This window comes from Anas acuta, chromosome Z (assembly GCF_963932015.1).
Source record: "Anas acuta chromosome Z, bAnaAcu1.1, whole genome shotgun sequence".
NCBI lineage: Eukaryota > Metazoa > Chordata > Aves > Anseriformes > Anatidae > Anas > Anas acuta.
The window spans coordinates 31,917,864-31,942,465 of record NC_089017.1 but is presented as its reverse complement, the minus strand read 5'-3'; the positions used below and the strand labels follow the sequence as shown (position 1 = coordinate 31,942,465).

Genomic DNA, 24,602 nt, shown 5'->3' with positions numbered 1-24,602 from the left:
GAGCCTGAGCATTAAGAGTCACTGCTCACTTTTTCAGGCTGTTACAGGACAATTTATCTGCCTCTTGTGGTAGGGTGGCTGCTTTGTTTGAGAAAAGAAATAAAAAGGCAGAAAAAATTACATGTCCACTGTACTCCACTACTTACAGACAAATGTAAGAGATATTCTTAAAAGCCCACATGAATTGTTTTCCATCTGTTATTGCAGGAAATTGAATGGAGACAAACTGATAGGCCCTTCCCAGGTGATGATTTGTGGTAAGGGATTAAAAACAAGTCTGTTTTGCCTGCATAACTGTGGTCGGTTCCTGCATTTGTGTTGCACTTACCTCAGGCTAGCTAAGTGTGTTAACTATGGTGGCAGCCTTGCAGCTCAGGGAAGTGAAGTCTGATAACCTCACTGTTAGTGTTAACACCATGTGGCTTTGATAGTCACAAAACATGACAAAAGGAGGCTTTAGGCCAAGCCATGGCTTTTGCATGTAATGAGAAGTAATCCTCCTTGGTCTTGTCATGGGACAGGCTTACATTGCTCTGCCTGCACTCCAAGGGGGCTGTGCCGAGAGGGGGAGCTGGCAGAACTGGCTCTTCATCCCCTGCCAGAGCCTGTGTGGAGAGAGGCAGTTGCAGGAGGCTGGTGCCCTACTTTTTGCTGCCGTGAACTTGATATGTGTGTGTTAAGAGAATGTGTTAGTGATCTAGTGGCTTCTCCTTTCCCTGTCTCACTTTGTGCCTGTCAACTGCTTTCATTGAAAAAAAGCACATTACCATTAGGCTAAAAATATACTTGCTTTTAAAATTGTCTACTTATTTGCAGAAAAATCCTACTGTATTCTATCAAAGCAAAAACTAGCCCGTATAATTGTCGTCATGTCCAGTAATTTCCGGGAGGTGTGTACTGGGTAGTGGCTTTCCCTGCTGAAGCAGTGGCATAATGTCCTATGCTGATACTGCCAGCCTGTGCTAGCTTTTTAGAAAGCTGTCTTCAATTTCAGAGATGGGCAAAAGTGCCTTGCCCTGCTGCATCTCACGAAGATGTTCTTGAGGCCAGATGCTGTTCTCATATCTTGCTCTACAGAACCCCATTTATCTGAGGAGACTGGCCTCTGTGCTTCATTTTCCTAGTGACCTTGATGTTTGCACATATACTAGACTGTTCATACTTCAACAGAAGTTGGGTGGTGTCAGTTACTTGTAAAACTTGAGGGTAGGAACCAAATGAAAGAAGAGCCAACTTCATGCTTTGGCATTTTCCTGCCTTTTTCCTTCCAAATTTGAGGGTAGGCCACACAAAGTAACATGCTGTTTGCATTCTTTTTTTAAAGTGTTGGCTTAAGAAAGATCTTCCCTGATGGTTGGTCCTCCTTAATTTCTTCCTTCCAAGAGTTGATTCAATTATTGACTCATCCACCCAAAATAATGCAGCCCCAGGAAGACAGTAGCACTGGGAAAAGAATCCGTGTCTGTGAATACAACAGTGCGGCTGAACTTCTGCCAGTCTTCTACTTTTTAGTGCCCAGTCATTTCTGCAAGCCCTTGAGAATACTGTTACCTCAAGAGCATGCTTTTTTTTTTTTTTTTTAATGTAATAATGGCCTCAAAAACAACACAGTCAATTCAGGCTCTGAATTAACTGCAGCACTGCTGCATTTGGGACAGATACAGAAAGTTAGGTGATGGGAGGGCACCTGGTGGATGCTGTGGGGTTGAGGATATCAGCGGGTGAGGGGGGGGGAGGAGGGCTTTCTTTCAGGAAGCATATGGACCGAAAAGGTAGAAGTGATGGGCTACTTCGTGTTTGGTAAGGCAGGGCTGTGAGTGCCATCCAAAAGCTTTGCACTACTTCCAGAAATCCCACCCAGGCTTGGACCCAGGACATCTCTGGTTTATCCCGTGACACGCGTCAGCTACTGGCAGCTGCCAAGGGCAAGAAGACAAGAAATATTTTTGTAGAGGGAGAATAACAATTCTTTTCATCCCAGGGAGAATGACAATGTCTCTTCGCCTCCCTGGGGCCTCCGCAGGCCGGATTGGCCGGTGGCTGAGGGCGGCCGGACCCCGGCGGTACAAAGTCTCTCTGTGGCGGGCTCCTCAGTGCCGGCTTTGTCTGTGCTGGGCTCTGGCCACCCCCGCCACCACCTCCCCTCAGCTCCCTCCAGCCCTTCCCGGCGGGGGTGTGCAGGGTGGTGGGCTCGGCCATTATCGCCTGTGGCAGCGGGTGGCCCGGCCATGTCACCATGGGAGCGACGCAGGGCTCTGCCGGGAGAGAGCCACGCGGGCCGGCGGCAGGGGAGGAGCAGGTCGGTAGCCTCCCCTCGCCCACTGCGTGCATAACGGGTGCAGCGGGTGTTCATAGCTCCTAACGTGGGCCCCAGCGTCCCGCTTAGCAGCATACGTACAGCCGACGTGGAGGACTTGCGCAGGGTGGGCTGGAGGATCGCCGGGTCACTCTGCACCCAAGCTGGCCAGCTGAGGCTGAGAGACCGTGGAAATCGCGTTTTCTGTGTTGTTTTTTTTCCACGCACCCCCAGTTAAATCGGAGCTGGGAGGCTCAGGCCGGTGAGCAGAAGCAAAGAGCATTGAGGGCATGGCTGTGTGTGGCTTGGCTGGCATGGGGTGCTGCCTTCTTCCTCGCACCATGGGAGGGCAAGGGCAGAACTTTGTCTCAAACGTTGGTTGTGCTCAGGGGGCGCGGGTCACCGCTTTAACCAAAAATAATCCTGCTTCTGTGGAGAAGCAAACTCCACGGTGTAAAACAAATTAATCTTTTCTCCCTCTCCTGAGACCCTACTAATAGTCTTTATGTGGCTGTGTGCTTTAGTGGGAAAACATGCTTTCTGACACCTGTCTTGTCAGGGAAGCATTTGGTATGGTTGTGAAGCACCCGAGGGTGGTGGAGGCCGCCTGGTGGGATGGCAGACCTGGTGTGGTGTGCGGGCAGAAACAGAGCTTGTCTGTGGTTTGCCCACCATACACACACATTCATTCTTCTAAAATGTGAGTGGAAACTATGGTAAACAACACATTTTTTTTGTGGCTTCTGGTACAATTAGTACTGTAAGTATACTGCTTGTGTATGGTGTTTCTCTGTGTTAACTGTAACAGGTGCTAGGTGGGATATGGGTATTTATTAGCCTGGAGTGAACTAACTGTTAATACTTTGTGTGTTTGTTTGGGGAACAAAAGTCCTACAGAAAGGATTACCCAGTCAGTCTGGGTAATCATACCACTCCTATTCCACCCATCTTGTTCCGTGGTCTTCCTCATCTGCTGTGTTTATCCATTTTGCATCTTCTGAATCCATCTTGTTGGCTCTTTGATGTGGTTCCTGTGGTGTTTGAGTCCTTCTGTTGCTGCAGTGCATCTAATAAGCAGCTGTGTGCTGGTGGTTCTGTTGAGAGAAATTTGGCATTAAATACCCATGACAGTGGGTTTTGGTGACTTGCTTTGCAGGAGTTTTGCAAGAACAGGGTTGAAGCATGTTGACCTGAGGTGAGTGGAGAGGCTGACACTGCACAGTTACCACCTGAGCTATGGTGGAGTTCTGCTTTTACAGACAAACACCTTAGAGGGCTATTGTTTAAATCATACTCACCGTCAATTTATTTAAGTGAATACTTTAAAAATGCAATTGTTCCCAAAGTGGAAGACTTGTGGTGTATTTAGGCACAGGGTGGATTGGTAGACTGTGTTGCCAGTCTTTCTCCTTACCTCCAAATGGCTGGTGCTTTTTGGATCTGATTCTGTCAATGTTGGGTGGCGGGGTGGGGGTGGGAATCTGTAAGCCCTTAAGAGTTTGGAATTCATCTGTTTTGGCTGTGAATTCAGTGGCAGCATCTATATTAGCAAAAAAGGGAGCTCTGGCTGATTTCTCCTTCCTATTATTGTTAGAGATTGTGAAAGAGCTAAAGTTTCTTAAGTGTACTGAACGTTGGTGGGGGAAAAACTGTAAGTGTGGCTCCTCTAGTGATTATAATCTTTATGGTTATTGAAGTCCATGATTCTGCTTCTTTTATAAAGACAACATTTTTTTCATTATTTTAGAGAAGACAGAAAAAATGATCTAGCGAGATACTACAGCTATGACTTCTAGTTTCTGCTACATTTTTTTAACGAGGCTATTCCAACAATATAAAGTTTGAGGCTTTATTTCTAGGAATTCTGTTTTTCACAGCTTATGGTTATTAAAAAGGTAAGGCACATGCAGATTTAACTGACACTTGAAACATTTTTAAAGAATTCTTTGCGTAGTAGAAAGTTACAGTGTTTTCTTGGGAAGCTAATGCCATTGATGCTGCAGAACTCTTTTATGAATGAAGTGAGCTGTATATGGCTTACAAGCCAAATGACATAGTGGAATTCAAGGCTGTGTTTAAAATGCAAATGAACTTAAAATCATTTTGTATTTTAAACCTGTATTTGGAATATATTTCTTGTCATCAAAATGCAGAACTTGACAAGAACTTTGTGTGATCCAGGCTGATCACAGACTGGGACTCCAAGTAGCTGCCTTAAGGCAGAATTATATTCCCAAACGCATCTTAGATGGAATGTACAATGGAAACTAATACATATATGCAATTACATTTGATGCTATGCAAGAATAAGGTATCATCTAACTTCCTAAACAGTGAGGGAGATGCCTTCATGAACCCTCCAGGCACCTCTATCCAGTAACTTAAAACTACAATGAAGATGAAAATGCTCCTTAAAGGCCTGCACTGGTAGCAGTTAATTTGGCAGGCAGATGATTGTCAGCAGTTTTCCAGGTGTGTGTGTTTGTGCCTTCTGTCATGTCCTGTGAAGCAGAGAGCAGTATCTTTTTACATATACTGCTGGTGGAGTCTCTAGATTTGATTAACAGTGCTTCATGTTTTCACCACTGAATTTGCAATAAATGATTATTTTTTAAAGAAACAAAGCACAGCAGCAAAAAAAAAAAGCTTTGCAAAACCACAGCTCTGATCTAACAGCTTCCTTATATACCTACAAGAAATGATACACCTATTACTTATTTATGATTTACTGAAGTATCTATTCAGCCTGCCATGTCTTTCCTTTGCACATGCATACCTCATAGATGATAAGAAAGCATTTCAAGATGCTTGCTCCGTAGGATATGTAGCCCATATGAGCTTTTTGTAGAGAATGCAGTATGTCCAGATAGACTGTCATTCCAGGCTTCGCAAACAGAGCTCTCAGAGACAAACTGTTGGCCTTTGAGCTACAGAGCTTGCTGCCAAGGTCAGCGCTTGGCACCAATTGCACTTATTTCTGCATCCCAGCACTGCACGAATCTGCTGGATAATGTGCGTTTCTTCTAGTGGCCAGGGCTGAGGGTTCCTCTGTACAGTGTTGCAGAGGCTTTTTGAAGAGTTGCAGGACAGAATGAGTAACAGTTTACTTTATCAATTGGTTTGTTTTCCTACGTAATTTTATGTTCCATAAGTAGAAAGGGTGGTCAGTGGATTTGGTTCTTCTGCTGAAAGAGTTGCGTGGGAACGTTTTTAAACAACCAGAGTGGCAGTAGCATAGCTGATTGGTAATGTGTGTGCACGTGTTCCTTAGAGGGTGCCATCAGAACTCCTATTTCTGTGTATGTCTGTACTAGCATTGTTTTGCTTGAGGGCTTGTATGGTGGTCAGGGTTTGGCTGTAAATTTTCATTTTCCAGCGCTTCACATTTCCTGAAAATGTTTTGCTGTTCAGCATCAAAGGGGGTGATGTTGTTCCTGACCCTGCCCTTTGGCAGGAACTCCCCTTCAGTTGCTGACCAGCTTGACAAACACTTGTGTGTGCTTTTTCTCAGCATGGCTGGTGTACTACAGTAGGTCAGGCTGCAAAAGGCCTGGGGTCAAACTTTTAACACAGAGTGTTGACTGCAGATGGATGCCTGCTGGCATTTCCAAAAGCTATCCTTTGGCAATTGCACTCCCCTACTAATTTGTGGACCGTGCCCAGTGAACTTCAAGTACAAGGATATAGAAAATGGAGGAAGAAGGTGGGGACTTTTTCTGTCAACGTGCCTCGGACACACTTGCCAAGCTCCTGATGAAATGTGGAAAAACCCTGTACCAGGGTACTGTTGGTACATCAGCCTTTGCTGTCCCTTGGGTGTATGAGAAATATTTATAATCTGGCCTGACACATGGGGATGCTTCGAGTGCACGGTTTGTTGTTTTCTGTGTAGTTCTTAATTTGACAGGTTATTATGATGCCATTTTAACAGTATTGTGGTGTTAAACTATGGGATTGCACTCATTACATTTCATTTACCAGCTTCCCACTTGTAATAATTTGACTCCATTTTCCATTCTTTTCCAAGTTTTCTTTTGCTGCTTTACTGTGTAGAAGCTGGTGAATACTTTCCCAATGTCTTCTGCTGCAGTAAGGATGGACTTAAAAGTCATGGGTCACAATGATTTGAAAATGAATTTAATTCTTCTTGCCTTCTTATAAGGCTTGTTTGCCCATCGACAGGTATGTAACTTTTTTTTTCTTAAGAGGGGAGGAGTCAGAACACTTCATCATAGTTTGCTCCTGTTTGTAGTGTCAGAAAATCCTTGAGCGTAAAATGTTCTTTTTTGTGGATCAAACTACAAGAAGAAAACACTCTGTTCTGAATCGTGGTTGAGAATAAAGTTGCTGCTGAACCGAGCTTTGCTCTAGGCAATAACTCCATGGAAGCATTTCTTGATCCCAGAGATTCTGAGCCATGAGATTTCCTTTTAGCCACATGCGCAGAAGGACTTTTTTCTCTTTCCCAGTTCTTTCAAAGCCTTGTGTGATTTATGAAGGAGACTAGTAGTTGTGAAAGGGGGAATAAAATTTGCTCTGTCACTCAGCTGATTCAGTTCTGGTCAGTTTATCCTTTGTGCACTTCAGCATGCAGTTCAGTGGAAATGACACCGTTCTGTAGGGGTGAGACAGTTTGGCTTCACTTAACGTTTGGAGAGATGCCTGAAGTTCCTTACATTGACGTTGCATGCATGAGAAGTGTTGACTGGGCAGAAAGACTGCATCAAGGGTTGTAGTTTCAATTTGTTCTGCTGGCATCCTTTCAAGTGAAGCAAGAATGGCTGCAGATAAACTCAGATTAGCGCTATGGGAACAAATCAGCCAAGTGGAAGTTACTTGCTTGATACCAAAGAAAAAAGGGGTGGTTGACTTCAGTCCACACTCTTCCTCCCTCCTCACCCTCCTCCTGTGATTGATTGACTACTGTCATGAAATTACTCCGATGGTATTTTACATAAGCTGGGAGGGTTCAAATGTTCTTTATGTCAATGTGTTTGGGTGTTAGCAGAGTCATGTGCTAGTCCATAACTGCATGTAGCATTTCAGCTTCACATCCTCCCTTGCCAAAGGACTGGGGAGAAGGAATGGAAAACACTTGAAATTTTTCCATCTTCATCTTCCTTTCTCTTGCTTTCTTATCTTAAAGTATTCTGTGAGTGTGATCAGGTATGTGTAACGCAATTTTGTATGGGATAATAGGTTGCTGGCGGAATTGGCCCAGAAATATGTAGAGCTGAGGGGAGTATTTATGCTTAGTTTTATTGTTCGAAAAAGCAATTATAGTCCTCAGGAGGCCCTGAGGAGGAAACTTTGCTGTGAGCAAAGGGATTCTGAATGTGGTTTGCTAAGCAGGTGCATCTGGCTGAACTTATTATCTCATGGTAATTGACGCATTGGGACGAAACTGAGATATTTTTGTTTGCTTGTTCCTCTTCCAGGTATACTGGGAGGAGTCTCAGTGTGAGATTTACAACCCTTCAAGTGCAATCCTAGGTGTCACTGTATGGATGTCAGGAAAAAATGCTGAACCCCTTTTGCAACAGATTTGCGTCTTCTGTTGGATATGACCAAGATATGTTAAAGTTTGAGAGAACTTCAGCAATGTTTTCTGGCGTGGCTGAGTAAGCTGTTGAGACATCTTGAGAGGGAGAGGTGGGTTGCTTAAGACTTTGGGGGCAGGAGTGAGGTGGCAGAAGGAAAGGAAGGAGGAGAGGTTTGAGCACTGGGACTAGAAAACAACTGTAGAAATTCTTTGAGAGCTGGAATATCAGAGAAGTGGGAATCTGCTTTAAGACAAGGCCAACAGAATGATTGATAGTTTTGCTGTGTGGTGATTAAGAAATTTAGTGGCTCTGTAAGAGCTGGCTAAGAAACAAGATATACAAGCCATTGTGGTATTTATCTGAATGATACTGAAAATACAACTTCACTCAAAACTACTACGTTAATTTTACAGTGATTTGAGATTTTTTGAATTGTCAATTTTTAACATTTTTTAACAAGTCTGAATTGTATTCTTAGTATTATGGGCATTCAAATGAAGTTGCAGCTTTTTTTTTTTTTTAATCTACCTTGTGTGATAGTGACCTTCTCTTACATTTATGTTGTGGTAGTAGTAGGATGTAGTCTTAAAGTTCAATATACCATCAAAACTTCTGTACTATACAGAACCTTATTCAAGTTTATTTCTGCCAGACAAGAAAAGAAAGCTAATGTAGCCGTATATAATTGTACTGTCACAGGAACGCTTCAACAAAAGCAAAATGCTTGTAAGAATATGGTGTATCACTTTCCTATTAATAGAGTTAGAACAAAGGAAACTAGAAAACTTAACAGGGAAAGAAAATCTAATGCGGTTTGGGACTGAGCTCAAGAGCTAACAATTGTACAATTGTTTGAATTGTCTCGCATTATGACTGGATAATTAAATATAAATGCTGACCTGATTGGATTGTATCCCAGCAATGCATCGATCTTTTAAAAAACAAGTTACATGAAGCAGTGGGGCAATAACCAGGTTGTTTTTCTCAAATTTGGGAGTTTTATTGGATAACTAATGACATTCGTGCAATCAGAGTCTATCAGGGTCATGGAATAGCAGAAACACATTTTTGCAGCAGTAGTTGCTCGATGCTAGAATTGGTTGCTTCTAGGCCTTGACTTCCTGTTCTGACATGGGTGCCAGGAGGAGAAGCATTCAGAAACAATAGCAGTAGAAGGTGCAGCACTGAAGTCGAGTAAGAACTGGAAATTGTATCCATCCACAGGATGGATATATTTGGTTTTTGTTTCTTTCAAATTTTTAAGACGCAAGTGTAAAATGTATGCTTTGGCTGCACAGAGTGGCTGATTCTGAAGTGGGACACTGGAGTAATAGCAGCTGTACTTATATTTTTCAGATAAGCTAATAAAAAGACATTTAAGTTACCTCATTTAAGTTGAGTTTTACCTCCCTGTCCCACAGGTGCATCAGTACAGTTTTTTTATGGTTGCCAAGAAAAAAGTGTCCTGCTGAACTCTCCTTGTGCCCAAACTGCTACTGCATTTTGTTTCTCAGACTTTGTTTGCGTGAGCGTCTTAAAGAGCAGAAAGTATAGCAACAATGTGAACAGAAATAAATGCTTTAGGTTTTATGGTTAAAGTGAGTAGAAGTGATGAAGTCAGACAACCTTTAAAGCTATTTGGGATTAGAGGGACCGTAAATTTAGCGACCTGTCTGTCATTACCTTCCTTGTAGCGTTCAGGAAAAAATGTGTACAGCACCTTATTCCATACGGTATTACACGTGAAAATCCAGGAAAACTTTGAAAAAAGAAACAGTGCGTACATGTGTGTGTATATTATATATACAGATATATACGTAAGCACACACGCACACCCTGGAAAGTGAAAATAATTTATATGCTGCACACTCAAGAGCTATTGATCTAGCGGCCTTTTACCTAGGTTAGTTTTGATCTTCAACTGAAATTGCGCTATTTGCAGCTTCTTATGTCCTGAAGCATTTATTTTGAAAAGAGGTGGTGGGGAAAAGCACTTTATTGCAAGATTGAGCATGCACTGAGCTGAGAGGTGAGGCTTGTGCTTTCCCTTAGGACCCCTGCTGTGCCTGTGTAAGTGAATGTTCCAGGGCTCCTCTACTGGAGCAATGCTGCATGTCCCAGAACACTAATGGAAAGCAATTTCTGTTGTTCTCTGAAACAATGTGAACAGAAGAAATAAAAAAGGGAAGAAAAAAAAAAAACTCTGATGGAAAAAATGTTAGTTTCCAAAGTGCTACTTCTCAAGAGGCAGAAATTGCTTTCTGAAAAATGAAGAAAATAATACATTTTTGCTCTTCTTTTTTTCCCCTGGAAATGGGGTATGTTTTCTCAAAAATGGCAATTTTGTATTTCAATTGAAGCTGTTCCCTGTGCAAATTTTGAACAATTGGTTGTTTCCTGTTGGGGGAAGCACTAGAACAATTGCTGCATAATTTCAGTAGGGTAATAACAGAAGTGTTGTTGGGCAAAAGATACCTGAGGGGACTTGCTCCTGAAATAGATCTAAGCTGTATTTCTGAGGGTCTTTAAATTTTTGGTAGGTATGACCTGTGGATCTTGGAGCTGTATTCTGGTTGTAATCAGTTTTTTTCTTATTGAATGGACTTTTGTTTATTTTGTAATGAGATACTGTGCTGTTCTTTGATGCATATGTATGTATCTAAGCTCAACAGAATTCATCTGTAACAAAAGCAATCTACTCTGCTCATCCTTTCCACCCCCTTCCAGCCTTTTTAGAACTTTTACATGTATGTTCTTGGTGTAGCATGTCAAGGTTGTAAACTGATCATGAGTTTACATCCCAAATTTGTTACAGTCTACTGGGAATATACCTCTTTTTGCCCTTCACATCATTATTTTCTTCATGGCACTGCTAAATAAGGACTGCTCTTCATAGCACATTGTCAGAAGAGCTCAGGTAGCTGTTTTTGCATTTGTCCACTTCTAATAGTTACAGAGGGAGCAGTTGTTAAAAACATAGTTGTGCAATAAGTATTATAGTTTTAAAAACACCATATAATCCTATATACATGTAGCTTCTAGGTACTGAATTGGAATGACTGTCATTCTTACTGGCAGAGATAACAAGTACTGTGGAATATAAGTGGACTTTAGAAAGTTCCTGTGTGTGTTTTGCTCGCCTTTTCCATTTTAATGACAAATTACAGCTTTGTCTGAGGTCCTTTGAGGTGTCCTCATTCTGCTGATGAGAAGTAGGAGCAGGCAAGTGTAAAGGTACTTAACTACTTCCATTCAGGTCAAATTACAATAAAGAATTCAGGCTAGAATAAAAAGCTTTACTCCAAAAACATGGCAGTGATTCTTTTTATTTTTAGTACTGAATGTGGTGTTTCTAACTTTATATAGAGAGTCATTTTGTATTGGTTCAAAGCTCTTGTTTAGAATTTTCTGCTACTTATTCCCATGGGGTCTTGGTGGGATTGATAAGTAATGTGTATGGTTTATCTCTAGAGTATTAGATGTTTTTCCCTTTGGGGGGACGTCTATTTCCTTTATATAAACTGTGCGATTAATCCTGGAACTAGTTGTGGAAGAAAGTGACTTAATAAAGCTGAAATTAAAAAAAAAAAAAGGCATGTTTATCTGATAATATAGAATGTGTGCTCCTAAAAATTGAGATTAAAGGAAAACAAAACAAAACAAAAACACTAATACCATGTCTTAACAGAATTATAGAATCACAGAATGGTTTGGGTTGGAAGGACCTTAAAGATCACCCAGTTCCAACCCCCTGCCATGTGCAGGGACACCTCCCACCAGACCAGTCTGCCCAAAGCCCCATCCAGCCTGGCTCTGAACACCTCCAGGGATGGGGCATCCACAGCTGCTCTGGGCAGCCTGTGTCAGTGCCTCACCACCTTCAGAGTAAATAACTTTTTCCTTATATCTAATCTAAACCTACTGTCTCTTATTTTAAAGCTATTCTATCACTACACTCCCTGACAGAGTCCCTCCCCAGCTTTCCTGTAGGTGGCCCCCCTTTAGGGACTGGAAGGCTGCTGTAAGTTCTCCCTGGAGTCTTCTCTTCTCTAGGCTGAAGAACTCCATCTCCCTCAGCCAGTCTTTGTAGGAGAGGTGCTCCGGCCCTTTGATCATCATGGTAGCCCTCCTCTGGGCTAGTTTTAACATGTCCATGTCCTCCTTGCACTGTGGGCCCCAGAGCTGAACACAGTGCTCCTGCTGGGGCCTCACCAGAGCAGAGGAGGGGAATCACTTCTCTCACCCTGCTGGCCACACTGCGTTTGTGTGGGTACGGATACACAGCCCAGGATACAGTAGGCTTTATGGGCTGTATGCACACGTGGTTGGCTCCTGTTGAGCTTCTCATCCAGCACCACCCTTGTGTCCTTCCCCTCAGGGCTGCTCTCAATCCTTTCTCTGCCCAACCTATATTTGTGCTTGGGATTGCCCCAGCTCAGGATAGGACCTTGCACTTGGCCTTGTTGAACTTCTTGAGTTCCAGAAGTTTCATGAGTTCAGAGGCCTACCTCTAAAGCCTGTCCAGGTGACTCTGGATGGCATCCCTTCCCTTCAGTGTTGACAGCACCTTGGGGTCACTGGCAAACCTGGTGAGGGTGCGCTCAATGCCCCTGTCCATGTCAACACCTTTCCTCATCAGATCCTCTGTCACCTGGGAAAGAATTTATCATTAATTCATTCCAGGAACCTCCTGGGTTGCCCATGCCCTGCTGTGCTGTCCCTCCAACAGGTGCCAGAGTGGTTGAAGTCCCCCGTGAGGACCAGGGCTTGTAAACATGAGGCTGCTTCTCTCTTCCTGTGGAGGGCCTCAGCTGCTTGGTTTTCCTGATCAGGTGGCCTGTAGCAGACCCCCACTAAATGTCACCTGCCCCTGCCCTCCCTTTAATCCTGGCCCACAGGCTCTGTCAGCTCCTCACCCATCCCCAGGCAGAGCTCCATGCACTCCAGCTGCTCCTTTTTTTTTTCTTTTCTTTTTTTTTTTTCCCCTGCCTGTCCTTCCTAAAGAGCCTGTATTCCTCCATTCCAACACTGCAGTCACAGAGCCGTCCCACCACCTCTGTGTAATGTCGGTGAGCTCATAGCCCTGCAGGCGTGCGTACACCTCTAACGCCTTGTTTACTCCCTGTACTACAGGTGTTAGCACAGAGATGTTTGAGTTGGGCCCCGATGAAGCTGGCTGGCGTGGCCGGAATTCTTTTGTGCCAGTCCTCAGGTGCTCTCCTGCTGGGCGATTCTTGTCATTTTGTAGTCTGAAATAAAAGTTTCAAGGTAGGATTTCAGCCTAGGAAGATATTGGACCTTTCTCAACGTTTCTTTTATTTATTTATACAGATTGTATCTATGAAAATCGCTCAAATGCCAAACTATTCTGAAAAATAATTTAAGATATTGTATAATAATGAGTCCAGCTCTTCACAGAAATGGCCATTTTATGTGTGAAAGTGATAGTCTCAAGTTGCGAAGTAGGAACAACAGCCTTCCTCAACTTTCTGTACAGCAAGGGGGACTGCGTAGGCCTCTGTTACAGACAGCATCACCGCACCACCTAGTGGCTCTCCGGATTAATTGCGAGTCGTTCACTGAATCTGTGCTCTGTGTTTTCCCAACCTGCATGGATTGTCGACATTTTGAGGAAATAACTTGTCAGCTTGTCTTCTATGAGTTTCCTAAAGATGCTCGTTTCTAGAGGCAAAGAAACAGAAACCTTGGTGGGCCTGAGTAGAAGAAATCATCTTAAGAAAACAAGCAAACAAATGAACAAAAATATTTGGGGATTTTATTAGCTTTTTCTAAAGTGGCCTGAACAAAAAATGCTATTGGAAATTCTTAATTCTGCTCTTTCTTTCTCTCAAAATGGTTAGTCTGCTTTCTGAAAGTCTTCAATATAATGAAGTGAGTGTCAGGCTTTAAGTGTTAGGAAAACAAGTTTCCTCTGCAGTATCGTTTTGGCATTGACAGATTAAAACAAAACAAAAAAAACGAAGTTCCATGAGAAACAGTTAATATTTTTTCCACATGAGACTGACATATGCATTGCACAATTATATGTACAACCTCCCTGGTTTTGTTTAGGAGTTTCTCTAATACATAATTAAAATCAATAAAACTATTCAGAGATTATGTGCTTTACTCAGTAATCCAGGAAAAGGATTTCTAATACCACATTCTGTAGTGGCTTTTTTGTAGCATCCAGGCTATTTGTTATCCCCTTTATTATAGGGAATTGAAGAGTAATTAAATACCTGCAGAACTCAAATCCTGTGTTTCTATTTTGATCTGACTTTAACTGTATCCAGGCAAAATTTTGCAAAAAAAATCTTTGAGCTGAAGATGCCATTTTGATTTCACCCCTGTGAACCACTCTAAGAGTTCCAGCGCAGGGACTGCCATAATGGGCAGATTGTGTGATATCCTTCATTGCATTTAAGCTTCATATGTCACACACACACTGTGAGCTGGATTAAGTGATACAGTTTGAATTAAAAAGCAAACAACTTATCAGAGCTCTGGATCAGTGGAGGTGTTGTGCACGTATGCAAGTTTTTTCCATCTCCTTTCACTTTTAAATAAATAATAGTAATTATGTATTAGAAGATCTGGAACATTGCAGTATGAATTAGAAGCAGGGCTACAGTGAAAATGGGACCAAGATGTGTGTTCATCACTTAGCCTTCCCAGTAGTGTGGTGAACAATATGGTTGCCCTTTGTCTCTTCAGTTCTGCAGCAGAATCATGGAATCATTAAGGTTGGAAAAGACCTTCAAGATCATCTGGCACAACCATCCCCTACCACCAATATCACCCACTAAACCATGTCCCTAAGCACCACGTCCAACCTTTCCTTGAACACCCCTAGGGGTGGTGATTCCACCACTTCTCTGGGCAACCCGTTCCAATATCTGACTGCTCTTTCTGAGAAGAAGTATCTCTTCATTTCCAACCTGAGTCTCCCCTCGTGCAACTCAAGGCCACTCCTAGTGCTATTGCTAGTTATCTGAAAGAAGAGGCCAACCTCCAGCTCCCCACAGCTTCCTTTCAGGTAGCTGCAGAGAGCATTGAGGTCTCCCCTGAGCCTCCTCTTCTCCAGACTAAACAACCCCAATTCCCTCAGCCTCTCCTCATGGGACTTGTGCTCCAGGCCCTTCACCAGCTTCGCAGCCCTTCTCTGGACACGCTGCAGGGCCTTGATGCCCTTCTTGTAGAGAGGGGCCCAAAGCTGAACACAGTACTCAATGTACAGCCTCACCAGAGCTGAGTACAGGGGGATGATCACCTCCCTGCTGGCTACATTTGCTTCCTAAGCAAATATTTCACCAGTTTTCCAAGACATAATTTGTGATTTGTTTCATTTGACACAGCAGAGCATAGAGGTGTCTATGTGTAGAGCATAGGTGACTATAAGAACAATTTTGAAATCCATCTACAGGGTGATACAGAGCTGGTGTTGTCTTGTTTCTGTGGGGGGCTGTTCTTGGAAATTATTTCCCTCAGTTTGGAGTGCATATAAGCTGTTGATGGACCTCTGTGAAAGTTTCTGGCGGCCTCACCACAGCAGAGTACAAGGGGACAATCACCTCCCTGGCCCTGCTGGCTACACTATTCCTGACACAGGCCAGGATGCCGTTGGCCTTCTTGTCCACCTGAGCACACTGCTGGCTCATGTTCCTAGTAAAAAAGCCTGATAATATGTCATCAATCTGCTTATTACAGGCAAATTACCTTTTCTATGTCCTGTTGCAAAGTATTTGTTTTTGTCATGTAATCTGGGAAAAATAAACAAAAGCTATATCAAAAGTATAGGCTTTAACTGATAAGGGGAAGATGGGACTGGTGCACTGCTTCTTTCCACTTTTCTCCTTCAAAGGATGTCATTCCAGTGCTGAGCTGTAGGTATACTTACTTATACAGTGACAGGGCTTGTGTTTATTGTTTTTTGTTTTTTTTGTTTGTTTGCTTTTAAGCTCCTGCATCCTGATGCATACCCATCTTGACCCTAGCAGCCATCTTGATTCTACTCGAATGTGGGAGTAGGGCTGGTGTTCCTAAATACAGTTTAAGTACAATCCGTTGGTCTTTTGGGGGTTGCTCTATTAGTGTAGGAGCCTACACAAAAAGTAGGAAATATGTCAATTAAGTGTCTTTTTTTTTTTTTTTTCTCATGAAGTGTTGCCTTTACTTTAAAGATCTGCAGATAAATATTTTTTCTTATTTTCGTAGATCCTACTCATACATTTGTATACAATGGAGATTCTTGATGAAAACATTTAAGTTGGAGCCTTCTTACTTCAAAGGGGCTTGAGTACCCTTATTTGCAGCTGGGTGAAAGGCCCAGTAAAGGTGCAATTCCTCTTCAGTCATTTTTCAACATGGTAATCCAGAATACTTGATAGCTTCTGGATCTACTGTTTGTGTTAACTGATTATCTTTTCATAGGCATCTTTAATTAGCCTAGAAGGCTACAGCCTACAAAATTCCTGCTGAGAGAGAGCAAGGGTGAACCTTTACACCACAAACGGTTACAGAGCTTGCTTCTTTTTTCACTCAGCCTCCACTGTCTTTTGAGGAAGTCTCATGGGGGTGCTCCAGAAGCTGAAGTGGATCAGAATCTTGGAATGCCCATAAATCTAGTCTAATCCAATTCTGTATCATATAATTGCCTTGAAACAGGCAGGCAACATGTGGGCAGTTTCTGAGTTCTCTGCTGCAGTTTACAGCCTTTGGGGACAGGAATGCTGCTGACATCTTGAAACAGCTATGGCATATTTCCACTCAGATGCTCATGTCATGGACTGGAAAAGCCTCTATTGCCAGAGCATCGTGACATTCTGAGGTTACTCTGCAGTTTTCTCAAGTTCTGTCTCTCTTCTCACAGTCCTGGTTTAGATCATCATGGTTAGTTTTTAATTTATTCTCCTCACATGAATCACAAATGCTTTATTGTCTGGATAAACTCTGGATAGACTCTGAATAGACGAAGAACCAAGGTGTGATTCACTGCTTGGAGTTCAGCTTTTTTTCAAAAGGAGCTTCAATTTCTGACATTTGTAGATAATAAATGGGAAATTGATATGAATATCAAAGGCTTGTAATTACAACTGTAATCTTGTGCTGTGTGTGAAATTAGGCTTTAGATAGTTTCCATTAGTCTTTGGAAAGGGTCAGGCAGGTAAAGTCAAAAGGCAGTGGTGGTTGTACCATTAAAAGTAGGTACCATGGATCTACCAGGACAGTGATTAAAAAAAAATAAAAATAAAAAAATCTCCAGGCCACATCCACCTGCTCCACCGGGGGCTCCTCCACCCATGGTGGGGCTGCAGTGTGGAGATCTGCTCCATGTGGGACCCATGGGCTGCAGGGGGACAGCCTGCTCCACCAGGGGCCTCTCCACAGGCCGCAGGGGAACTGCTGCTGTGCCTGGAGCACCTCCTGCCCTCCTGCTGCACTGACCTGGGGGTCTGCAGGGGTGCTTCTCTCTCAGTTTCTCCCAGCTGCTGTTGCACAGCAGGTTTTTTTCTCCCCCTTTCTTAAATCTGCTCTCACAGAGGCACAAACAACATCACATATTGGCTGGCTTTGGCCAGCAGCAGGTCCCTTTGGGGCTGTCTGAAACTGGCCTGTATCTGACATGCGGCAGCTGCTAGATTCTTCTCCCAAAGGCCACCCCTGGGTCCTCGTGCTACCGAAACCTTACCTTGTAAATGCAATACGGTGATGATCTCAACCATTTCCACCAAGCTCCCAGGACAGTATTCCATCAGCACACTTGCTCCAGAGCCGGGGATCCCCAGCCAGAGGCCGGTGTCAGTGCACTTCCCTGAATAGTGTTTGCCCTCGATAGCTGAGTGCTTGGGCACAAAGCTCCAGTTCTGCTGGCTTGTGCTAGGAAGTGCAACAGGCTGATGGGGTCACAGTTGAAATGCCAGAAGTTGAATTTGGTCTTTTAATGGAAGAACCTTGAACTCCACATTTTCCACTGTTGTCCATCTTCAGCAGTTAAAACTCCTCTGCTCTTGAAAAAATGTGGTCTGTGGATGGGGCTTTTGCATGGAGAAGTGTTGTACACTTGGCATGGCTTCCTGTCTGCTTCACATTTTAAACTGCTTGCTCTGTGCCTTCTTGCTTTCTGGAGCCATGTCACCAGTCTTGCCAATGTTTAAATGTAATTTTACACGTCCAGATGAAGGAATTACTCATACATTTACATTTATTTCTGCATAAGGACTTCCAGATTCAGCAGTTAAAGTGTTAAGAATTGATAGAGGTTGTTAAACACAGTTTAAAGTACCCTTCACTCCATTAATTTGAGTAATTTTTACTAGGAAATGCTATAGTCAGAATATAAACTTGCGGGTAATCTGCATTGTGCTTCTCCACCCCTCTTTCTTGAAATTGGAGGTACTCCGTTTCTTTAAAGTTTCAGATTGGTTTGGGGAGGGGGGGAGGGCAATATGTGCTTACAAGAAGAATATCTTGCTACATATTGATCTGTTCCTGACACTTAAAATAATAATAAGTTTTATTATTTTTAAACATAAGGATATGATCCTGGGTTTTTCCGGGGCCTCTGAGAGTGAGAGTTAGTGAAACTCCGAGCAGATTTCCCTGCTGTGTTTTTGATGTGTTTCTGTGCGAAACGGGCAGCAGGATTTGTTTGAGTATGTAGGCCACTATTGTATTAGAATTACATAACCGTGTTGAGTGGTAGAAACAGATGAAAAGACCGGGATGCACGGCGTCCCCTAACAGATTATATCCTGCAACAATGAAGACGGCTCAAGCTCTGCAGAGAATGTGGTCACATGCAGTCAAAAAGTTGAGGATTTTAAGGGGGCACGTGAGTTGCTTTTTGTTGCATCTTGCTCCAGGTCTTTCCTCCCTCCTCCCTCACCTCCCCCCCCCCGGTGCCTTGTTCCTTCCCCCTCCAACTCACTTTCATAGCCAGATGCCTGCAGTGGCAGGTCTTCTGGCGGTGTTTTTCTTTCACCGTGAAAGAAGCTGGCTTGGGTCATCTCTCAGCAGCAAGGAGTTGCATAAGTAAATCTCTGACGACTGTCAGTGGGAGTTGCAACAGCTGCCTGCTCGTAGCACGCGGGTCATTTTAGCACTTTGCATTGTTTCCTGCCAGAGATTGGGTTAAGCAATCTGTTCTGGGCACGTACAAAGTACCTATCATTTGGGTACAGGAGAATTAGGCAGATTTAAGCAAAGCCTGAGCACAGTGTTCTAATTAGAAGTGGACTGACTTTAGTCACTAATGAATTTAGACCAGCTAATTGCAGTAATTTATGTTTGCTGCAGCTAGCTGCTATCTGTGTGAAACCTTGCAAAGCATTTACAATTGGTAATTGGAGGTGGGATCCTTACTGCTCTGCCTGTCTTTCAGTGTTTTGGTGTGCAGTCTTGCAGTGAAATGGCAATCCTACAAGGGATATCCAGGCTGTTCAGGATGCCTTCGTGTTTCCCTACGGATGAAGCGTGAAGAAGTTGGCAAGGGTGTGAGGGTTTTTGTGACCCATCACTTGGTGCCTTCAGAGGAGAGTCATTATTAGGTGTGGAATAACAGGAATTTTGTGACTGTGGTGGAGACTTTAATTGTAGTTCTGATGAAGTCCTCAGCTGGTGATTTATAACATGTCTCTCCCTCCCTCTCAATCTTCTCCATTAATCTCTCAGTATAGGTTAGTATCGTGGCAGTAGCAAGCAGCAGTGCTTTTTATGATGTTAAAGAGATTATTGCTTAGAGATTTGAGGGAGTACAGATGTGTTTTGTGCCTTACGGGCTTCCAAGGTGACCACTCAGTTCTCTGAACTGTGTCACATAGCCTGCATAGCTTTATCAGTACAGCAGAGCTGGTGCTGTTGTCTTGGTAATTATGTTGCACAAAATCAGCTTGCAAGTACATGGTGTACTTTCCTTCACTAATATAGCATACAGCGACTGGGAGGCAGTTTCCTGAGGAGTAGTTTCTAAAAATGTATTACTTACAAATTACAAAGTGCATTATTTAATTAGCTTTTGTTTGATGCTTACTTACTAACAGCTCCAAGCCAAAAATACACTCCCTCCCCCAAATTTACAAAGGAAGTACTTGAAGACCATAAATGATGCTCTGAGGAACTCCTTCAAGTAACAGATGCATGATGCTATCGGCTCAACATCTTGCAGGTTCTTAATCGTAGAGGCAGCAGTTTCCTTTCCTTTCTTTTTACTTGTTTTTGTTTCCAGATACCACAAGACTTACTTGCCAGACCAAAATAAGCTTAAGTACATTAGGTTACGATGCTTTAATTTAGTACACAACGAATCTCTTCCATTGTGTAGAAGGTTTTGCTTGTGCCACTGCGGATGGGAGGCATCATGTTCTTGAAGGAAATTCCTGTCAGCTTAGCTATTTCATACCTATAAATCCATTTCCTAATATCATTACTATGCTTTCCTCAGTCCCTTTGCTGCACCATTGTACTGAATAAGCAGTCATTTCTCTCAGAGTGGCCTTTAGCAGATGGAATATCAAAGACCTGATTTTAGAGTTGCTGGAAGAGCAGGGTGAGGGTGCTGCTCTCCACCCGCAAGGGCAGCAAGCTCTTGCCTGTTGCACCCTGTTTCGTCTGCGCAGAGCTGGTCTCTGTGTGTTGGATTGGTAGGTAGTGTTGGTAAGGACTGCAGGCAGTGCAAATTGGATACAAGTGAAGTTCTTGTCACACCTGTAAGTTGTTTTGTGCTTGTGTGCAGTAAGAAGGATGGAAGAGATTTTACATCTAACCCGCTTCTGCAAAATTGGAGCGCAGCTGCTTGTCCTTTAAGTTTTACCCATCATTTGATCCTTTCATTTCTAAAATTCTCTTCAGTGAAGCCAACTGGAATTTAAATGACATTGAGTCCTTTCTTTAGATCAGACTGGTTTTCTGCATAGCTTAAAAATGTCATATAGAAAAGTAGGACAGTAATGGTGTAACTAAGGGTCACTAGTAGGTGACCATTTTCATACATGCAAAACAGGCAATCCAACTCACTTCTGTTTGTCACAGTGGCTCAGAATAAGCATGTAGTTAATGAGAATTTATTTATTTTTATTTTTATTTTACCATAGACCTCATCTATGTAAGGGAATATATGTAGTGAGACAATTCAGTGTCAGCTAGCTGAAGGGTCAGGTATGTCAGCTGCTAACATGGAAATATCAGAGGAAATAATTTCACCATGTGCTTCAGCAAACAGAGTAATTAACTTATCCAGGACATGTATGTTTTAGTAACTTGCAAATGCCACTCATTCTTACGTGTTCTAGACAAATAAAAATTTAGAAATACTTGTGTCAATTTTAATATTACATCTTCTTTTAACAGCCATGTGAAATGCGTTTTTAATTACACCTGAAGGGTCCTAGAAACTAGAGAGTGTTGTCCATTTTCCAGGCGAAAAGTACTGATGCATATTTAACATCGCTCAGTGTTGTGAACTTGCTAATAAGAATGCTGAATATTTTGCATATTCCTTCAGGAACTCTAAGCAGGACTTACACTGGTTTTTTAATGTGGTGACCATGCAATGGAAAACATAAACTTCATTCTGCTTTGGAGTGCTCAAAATCCATTGGGAGAACACTTTGTGGTGCTCCTTGCATTTGATAAATGGCTTCCATGGCTTGCTGAATAGTTGCTGACTACCAGAAAACATTTACTCTTGAAATATAAGGGATTCTTTCAAACAGAGGCATGCTCTTCACATCTCTTATCTGTTTTTGTTTGTTTGTTTGTTTGTTTGTTTCCTTTGGAGTTTAGTTGCCAGTAATCCCTTTAAAGCCTTTATAAAGACCATTAAGTCAAAATCAAGCTTCTGTCTGAACTTCTGCTTTCTGACAAAACTCTTACCTTATCAAGAAAGATGTCCTCTTTCAGCAGTAAAAACAAATAAATCGATGGCTTGCGTATATGCATGCATATACTCATGCAGTGCTTGGATTTTTCTTCTGCAAAAGTACGCTTTGCTTTGTAAAAGTTTTCAGTATCAAATAGAGCGGTTCCTTTTTTCTCTTGGTTTAAAGGCCAGAAGCTGGCTATGTACTTACTATATGATGCATCATAGCTGGGTGATTATTCTGTATTGTGTTTTTAAGCTGTGATGTTGGAAAGATTTCAGGTTATATCATGTAAGATAAACTGATCGGTTCAGGATCAGTTTTAACTGGAAATGTGGGAGGGGGAAAAAAAAAAAAAAAGGATTTTTGAGAAGTGTCATAGAAATGGATATACGAGTGCTATATAGTGATAACTGTTTTTTGTAAAAATGAATTTCGGAAGGGGAATTAAAATATTTAATTGTGTAATTTGGGGTGGATTTAGCATTTGTTAAATCCATATGTACTAAGATGAAAAGATCTGAAGGCTTATTGGTTTTGAAGATCCCAGTTTCAACTGCTGAATGGTATACTGGTATGGAGATATCTTTATCGGGGAGTTTGTGTTATTTGAATCAGGACTGTATAATGCTAGTGTGATCTGAATGAATTGCTTATGCTGAATGAAACTTTTCCAGAAAATGAGGATGAGCTGTTAAACCAGTGAAATTTGAAGACAGTCTACCAACCTGAGTCTATTAATATTTTTTTCCATTTTTAAATAAATACAAATTAAATACATGCACTTCATACTAACTTTACCAAATGCTTAGAATACTTATATTTATTTTTATTATATTTATACATGTGTTTTAATGTGGTATTTCACAGTTTAGATTGTTGTGTGCTTTGTGTTTTGCTAATCGGTTTCTGTGTGCAACAGGCCCCAGGCATGGAAGAGCTGATATGGGAACAGTACACTGTGACCTTACAAAAGGTGAGTGCCTGTTATATTTTTGGTTTTCAAATATTCAGCACTGCAGTAGTCTAAAAATGTTTTACAATAAATGTCATTATCTTATATGAGTCAAGAATATGATTAATGTCTTGTGCAAATCAGATATCTTTTCTATTTTAAAGCTTAATTGCTAGTTAATCATACTATAATGTGATTCTTTAATGTTAAGAGTAAATTAAATTAACCACTTAAGTGCTATACTTGCTTTTATTTGGTGTTGGTTATGGCAGTCTAATATACCATGTGCCAGCCACATAGCTAAATTCATCACTGAATAACCTTAAAAACAAAGCAGATGGCTTTATCAAGCAGTTGTGGTTAATGTCCAAGCTTTATAATTATCCCTGAACACATTTTCTCTGATTTGTTCATATCTTTCATATCTAGCAGTGTAGAATCTAGTGGAAAATTACTGTTATCTCAATTTCTAAAATATGTGGGCTACGGATGCCACCTTAACAATTACTTTAAGAAAAGATGAATTTATACTCAATGTATACTAATTCCCTTTGAGTTAAAGAAAGTTCATCTCTTGCTTCTGAGATCTGTCATGGCTAGGCTACCACGACACAGTACAGGATGTGTCCTTCAGCAGCAGTGACGGTGATGATCTCTTTTGATGATCTGGGTTCAATGAGTAGGTTGTCCTATGCTGATAATGTTTTTTATGCATTCTGCAATGAAATCAACTCGGTGACCACGGCCTGAGGTAAAACAGTCCTCTTGCCTACAGAACCCGTTTTATATGCTGAGTTTTTGAGGAAAAATTGTTTTTCATGTTGCAGAGGTAGATAGGAGAAACACTGCAAAAGGAGACCTTAGTTGTTGTAATTTAAAACTTTTCAGATCTTGAGTAACCTGTAAACTACTTCTTTGCTTCAGAGATAAACTTTTGTCACTTAATGCAGTATGGGTTGATTGGACTTGTGCTGTCAAGTACAAATGAACTACCGATGAGTTCTACCATTATTTTTAATTCTCTGTTGTTTTGGCTTGAAGTGTCAGTCTGCTTCCTGTACAACTAATGTGCAGCAAGTGCAAAGCATTGCTTTTTTACCATCTCAAATAAATACCCACTTACTATTGAAATTAGTGGAGCACCAGCTAGCATGTGATGACATAAACATGCAGAGTTGTGGGAAAAGTGTTATTTTAACCTGGAGTATTAATTCATCTGTAAGTTAAAAACATTTTTAAGTATTAAATGTGGCATAATTTTTGTTTTGTTTTGTTTTTAGTGAGAGAAGATCTGTATTGAATAGCTAATAACGTTAATCTATGTGTTTAAAAAAAAACGTAGTTTTGTGGACACCTTTTCTGCAGTTATGTTGTGCTAACACTTAAGGTCTAGTGTTACAGGCATGCTTCCTTCACACATACTTCCTTAATTTTATAAATGCAAAACATAAGAGCTTATAGATCTGACATTTCTATGAAGGCAGGTTGCACATAAATTACATATTTAAACTGCTTGATTGTGATAGAGGATAATTACAGACCATTCACAAGTTCACTGCTTGCTTCTTGTAGTCAGCCATGATCTTGATTATACTGATGGAGGAGTAAGTAGTTACTGAAGACTGGATAGCAGTTGTAATGAAGGCTGAAAATGCTCCTCTGGTTTCCCCAAGCATCACGAACACAATAGACTCATATCTAACAATAAATTTGGCATGAATAACCAGTGGGATGATGTAGCAAAATGTAGGCTACATTAGTGAGAACTTTGCTTAATTACTAACCATCACAAGGCTGCAGATTGAGGTTTTGGAACACAAGAACATGTCTTCTTGCTACATATATCCATTATTTTTTAAATATAGAGGTACTGCATATTTCTGCAACTCTGCATGTAACTATCGTATTTTGAATACTATCTAGATAGAGTGCCATCACAGAAGATTTGT

The 24,602-nt window shown here is 41.8% G+C and overlaps 1 protein-coding gene across 8 annotated transcripts in view; it reads left to right on the top strand.

Moving 5' to 3' along the window:
• TJP2 (tight junction protein 2) overlaps nucleotides 1–24,602 on the top strand; it is a 65,115-nt gene that overhangs the window by 18,206 nt on the left and 22,307 nt on the right. For 7 of the 8 annotated variants that reach the window (XM_068667547.1, XM_068667550.1, XM_068667551.1 and 4 more), the window contains one exon: nucleotides 22,621–22,674. In XM_068667547.1, coding sequence (XP_068523648.1) covers nucleotides 22,630–22,674 — 45 coding nt within the window. In that variant the 5' untranslated portion in view covers nucleotides 22,621–22,629. Of the gene's footprint in view, nucleotides 1–18,586; nucleotides 18,674–22,620; nucleotides 22,675–24,602 lie in introns of those variants that run through there. The other variant, XM_068667549.1, reaches the window with a different exon arrangement.